The sequence below is a fragment of the Triticum dicoccoides genome, chromosome 7A (assembly GCF_002162155.2).
Source record: "Triticum dicoccoides isolate Atlit2015 ecotype Zavitan chromosome 7A, WEW_v2.0, whole genome shotgun sequence".
In the NCBI taxonomy this organism is placed as follows: Eukaryota; Viridiplantae; Streptophyta; class Magnoliopsida; order Poales; family Poaceae; genus Triticum; species Triticum dicoccoides.
The window spans coordinates 68,458,045-68,463,049 of NC_041392.1; the positions used below are offsets into that span (position 1 = coordinate 68,458,045).

Below are 5,005 nucleotides of genomic sequence, written 5' to 3' on the forward strand. Positions count from 1 at the left end.
CATTCAGAAATGTTGGCAAAAAACTATGGAAGGACAACCCTTTGATTAGTCCGACCAGTTTGTGGAACTAATACGGTTTTGACTAGAAGTGCTACAAGAGTCAGATGCACTTTTTGCACACAGATGATTAGTGCAAATATATTAACCCTCACATTCTTGGTCCCAGGAAAGACAACTCAATGGAAGTGGTGAATTATTTACACAAAAATATCCAAAATTGAGAGTTCGACTTGTTGACGGAAGTGGCTTAGCAACAGCAGTTGTTCTCAAGAGCATCCCTTTAGATACAAAGCGGGTGTTTCTCTGTGAAGGCAGTTCTAAGGTAGCACATGCCACAGCTACAGCTTTATGCGAGAGAGGTGTCCAGGTACCTACCTTTCACCTTGCTACTTTGTTGATTTCGTTTAGTAGCTCACTTTTTGTATGAGTTGGTCCCATTTCTTGAAAGAATGACTATAAATATACGCAATTTTGTGTAGGTAATCATGAACCAAAAGAAGGAATATGACATGCTTAAATTGCGAGTTGCAGAGAGCAACACTGCCTATCTGAAATTCTCCAGTGATGAGATACCTCAGGTAAATTGAAAGTTATACAGAAAAAGGAATGAAAACCCTCAAGAAGCTTTCTAGCTAGGGTGCATATATGGTAAGTGGAGTATATGTAATTAAGTATAACTACTAGAGATATTAGACAATATAGTGAATGCTTATAAAACACCCCGTCTTTTTGTTTTACGGAAAACAGTAGCAAACATTATGCTATAGTGTCATCTACCAGCAAATGACAACGATTAGGCTGTAAACCCATGTAGCTACCATAGTAGGAAGAAAAGAAACACTCTGATAAGCGATATATATTCAATAATTACTTCTTCATTGCTACAGATCTGGATAGGAGATATCATAAATGATAAGCAACAAATGGGGGCACCAAGAGGAGCAACATTTATTCCTACATCACAGTTTCCCTTTAAGAAGATACGCAAGGATTGCACTTACTTGAGTAACCCTGCAATGAAGATCCCAGAGGCAATGCAGAACGTCCATACCTGTGAGGTGCTAGCAGTATATATGTTCTCATTGCCTTTTTGCGAAAATAGATGATCTCATTGCCTGATTATGTAAATTTTGTGATAGCGAAATAGGACATTTGACATACACAGATTCTTATCCAAGATTAGAATAGATAATCTGATAGACACTAATATGTGTTGCTACTCCCTTTATGAATAGAATTGGCTTCCAAGAAGGGTCATGAGCGCATGGCGCATTGCTGGAATGGTACATGCACTAGAAGGTTGGGGCATCCATGAGTGTGGAGATGATATGATGGACATCGAGCAAGTTTGGTCGGCAGCTATTAAGCATGGATTCATTCCTCTATAAAAATCTGGATTCTTCTGAATCCTCCCATATATGTTACACAATAATGATGAGCTGCAGTGTTATGGGGTGTCAGATATGCTTATTGGCTTAGTAGCTTCAATGGGCAGACATGTATTTGGGTAGAAAGCCCTAAAGATGGCATCGATAGCAAAAACTAATGAGTACATGAAATGTATGAATCGCAAACTCACAGAAACTCATTAAAGCATGTTACCCATTATCAGTGACATTCAGTTTGAACTGTAAATGGCCATGGAATAAGACAATTCAAAAAGAGATCCAACACACTTCGGGTTTTTTCTATCAGCATTGGTCTTTCTTCTGGATTTGGGTAGTAAGAAGTAATTTTATTGCCCCACGCCCAAACCTCCTGGATACCACAAAATTGTGAACCTTGTTGGGCATTGGTGTTGTTGTAATCGATTCTGCAAGATTGAAAGAGTAGCTAGTCGAGATCAATGTTTTAAATAGCGGGCTATGGAAAATAGCGGCGAGCCTCCAAATCAGCTATAGCGGAGATAAAGCGGGCTATTTGTGAAGATGACCATTTAGCGGCACCTTGCTGAAAAAGCTATAGCGGACTATAGCAGAGCTATAGCCGGCTATTTAAAACTATGGTCGAGATTAGACACTACTGGAAAAATCAACTACGCCTACCAGTTTTGCTGGAAGAGGCCCCCAACTCCGATCTAGAACGTTCGACTCAGATCGAGGTTCGAATTAGTTCAGTTCGATCGGAAATCGCTGCCCGATTCACCGAACTCAAATCAATCTCAAGTTTTCTCCCCATTTCTGGATTTCAATTGTACCCAAAAAAAGGAATCCATGCATCATCTATTACAGGCTAGACGCTGTTGCAGCTATCCTCGATTGCCAAGGCTGCTCACATGACGACGGCGGTGGGGACATGGTTGCCTGAGCATCGCAGCTCCTGTTGTGCTTGTGCATCGTCTATACATGCCTGGAGGCTCCTCTCCTGCTTCCACCAGGGCACGAGCACCACGCGAGTGAGCAGGCAGGGATGGGTTGTGCAATAAGGTCGAGACGACACTACTAGAAAAAGGGCTATAGATGGAATTGATACTAATGACGCACCAGACAAGCGGTGCGCCATTAGTATATATTAATGGCGCACCACCTACTGATACGCCATTAGAGTTGAAACTACTAATGGCGCACCTGGCCCAAGGTGCGCCATTAGTATCAATTTTTTTTAACTAGTGCGCCTGTCCAAACATACTAATGGCGCATCCAGATACAGTGCGCCATTACTAGTTAGTAATGGCGCATCAGCAGGAAAGTGCGCCACTAATGTTGTTTTTTTATTATATTTTTTATTCCCTTTTTTGCAAAACTACTAATGGCGCACTGTTCCAAACTAGTAATGGCGCACTGTGGGACAGTGCGTCATTAGTAATTTTTTTCGCAAAACTACTAATGGCGCAGCACCAGGAGGTGCGCCATTAGTAACTTGGATTACTAATGGCGCATTTAGAATTGGTGCATCATTAGTAAGTGGGCAGCAACAAGATATTTTGGACAGCCTCTCCTATCCACACTCACTTTCTCCCCAATTCATTCTCTCCACCTCCTCCTTGTCTCGGGTGCCTCCTCTTTTTCACCTCATTTCCACCATAGATTCATTCAATTTAAGTGGTTAAATTACCTTGTTTTGATAGGTAAGTAAGGGGGAAAGCTATATTTATGTTGTTCTCCCTACAACAATGTGCACATGCACTTTTTATGGCCTAGCTAGATCTATGTATGTTTGTGGTGTTGCATATGTTTGTGGTGTTGCATATGTGTTTGTGTTTGGAGGTGTACCGGTATTTGAAATTCGATAGTTGCCAATATTTTGCCGGAATGTTGATTCATTTCCGTTTCGGCGAGAATTTTGGCATTAAGCATTCTTTTTGGTCCTATTTTTAGGGAAAGTCATGCCAATTTTTTTCTTGGTTCTAAAATATCGTTTTGCTCTACCCCGCAGGCGACCATGGTCCGCATGATGACCGAAGGCATCGTGAATAGGTTTTTGAGGTCCGCGAAGGCCGAGATGCTTCAAAAGAACGAGACGGAGATAAGATGTCCGTGTCGAAGATGCAAGCTGAAGAGCCTTATTGCGGACCCGGAATCCGGGCAGGTGCGGGACCACCTGCTCTTGCGTGGTTTCATGGATGGCTATTGGTGGCAAGGTGATGAAGATGACTACGAAGTCGTCCATGGGGGCCGGGCAAGAAATGAGGAAGGGCAGCAAGACAACCACCGCGGCTCGGGCGGGCGAGAAGACGAAGAATCCCGAGGAGATGATCACGACGGTGATGTTGTACACAGTCATCATGTAGAAGATGCAGGACATGATGATGAGGAAGATGCCGGAGCAGTCGACGGGCATGATCATGAAGATGATGATGCCGGCGGAGCAGACGACGCTGGACCATCGATGGGTTGGGTGCAGGACCCTCATATTCAAGAGCTGCTTCTCAAGAAGATGGATAACGCAAGAGCTGCCGCCCGAGAGAAAGCCAAGATGGATCAACTTGTGTTAGACGCGGTTACTCCATTGTATGAAGGATGCAGGCCCGAGGATACCCGCCTGAAAGTAACGCTCATGGCTCTGGAGATGAAGGTAAAACACAAAATGACCGACGCATGCTTTGACGAGAACATGTCATTCTGGCACGAACGTCTTCCCGAGGGGAACAAGTGCCCGACCAGTTTGGAGGAGGCGAAGAAAATCATGTGTCCTCTGGATTTACCGCATGTGAAATACCATGTGTGCATGAACAATTGCATCATTTATCGGGATGAGCACGCGGAGTCTACCATATGTCCGGTGTGCGGCGTCACTCGATACAAGAAGAGGAAGAAAGCTCCTCGAAAAGTGGTGTGGTACTTTCCGATCACTCCTCGTCTGCAGCGGTATTTCGCGGACCCTAAGGTAGCAAAGCTCCTGCGTTGGCACGCGAATTGGGAGGAGAAGAAGCGAGAAGATGACGCAAATGATCCGGAGATAGATAAAAAAGACAAGATGCTGAGTCACCCTAAGGATGCGAGCCAGTGGCAAGCGTTGAACTTCGAAGACCCAGAATTTGGGAATGATCCAAGGAACATCGTGCTGGGCGCGAGCACCGATGGAGTCAACCCGTTTGGCAGCCAGAGAAGCACACATAGCACCTGGCCTGTGTTTGTGTGGATGTACAACCTTCCCCCTGGTTGTGCATGAAGAGGAAGTACATTCACATGAGTATGCTAATTGAAGGACCGAAACAACCAGGGAACGACATCAATATGTATCTGGGGCTGCTGAAAGAGGAGCTTGACACGCTGTGGAAAACGCCAGCCAATACGTGGGATGCCGCAGAGAAAGAATATTTCCCTATGAGAGCCGCGCTGCTCACGACGGTGCACGACTATCTCGGTTACGGATATGTCGCGGGGCAGGTGGTCCACGGATTTTCTGGATGCGTCAGGTGCATGGATGACACAATGTATCGCCAGCTAGATAGAGATCCCGGGTCTTCGAAAACCGTGTTCATGGGACATCGAAGGTGGCTTCGCGATGATGACCCGTGGAGAAAACGCAAGGATCTGTTTGATGGTGAAACCGAACCCCGAGG

The 5,005-nt window shown here is 44.9% G+C and overlaps 1 protein-coding gene across 1 annotated transcript in view; it reads left to right on the top strand.

The window, feature by feature from the left end:
- Nucleotides 1-1,671, top strand: part of LOC119331085 (very-long-chain aldehyde decarbonylase GL1-7-like) — a 7,178-nt gene extending 5,507 nt beyond the window's left edge. The window contains exons 7-10 of the mRNA XM_037604262.1: nt 167-367; nt 480-578; nt 888-1,058; nt 1,236-1,671. Of these exons, the coding sequence (XP_037460159.1) occupies nt 167-367; nt 480-578; nt 888-1,058; nt 1,236-1,388 (624 nt within the window). The 3' untranslated portion in view covers nt 1,389-1,671. The remainder of the gene's footprint in view (nt 1-166; nt 368-479; nt 579-887; nt 1,059-1,235) is intronic.
- Nucleotides 1,672-5,005: the final 3,334 nt, after the last annotated feature.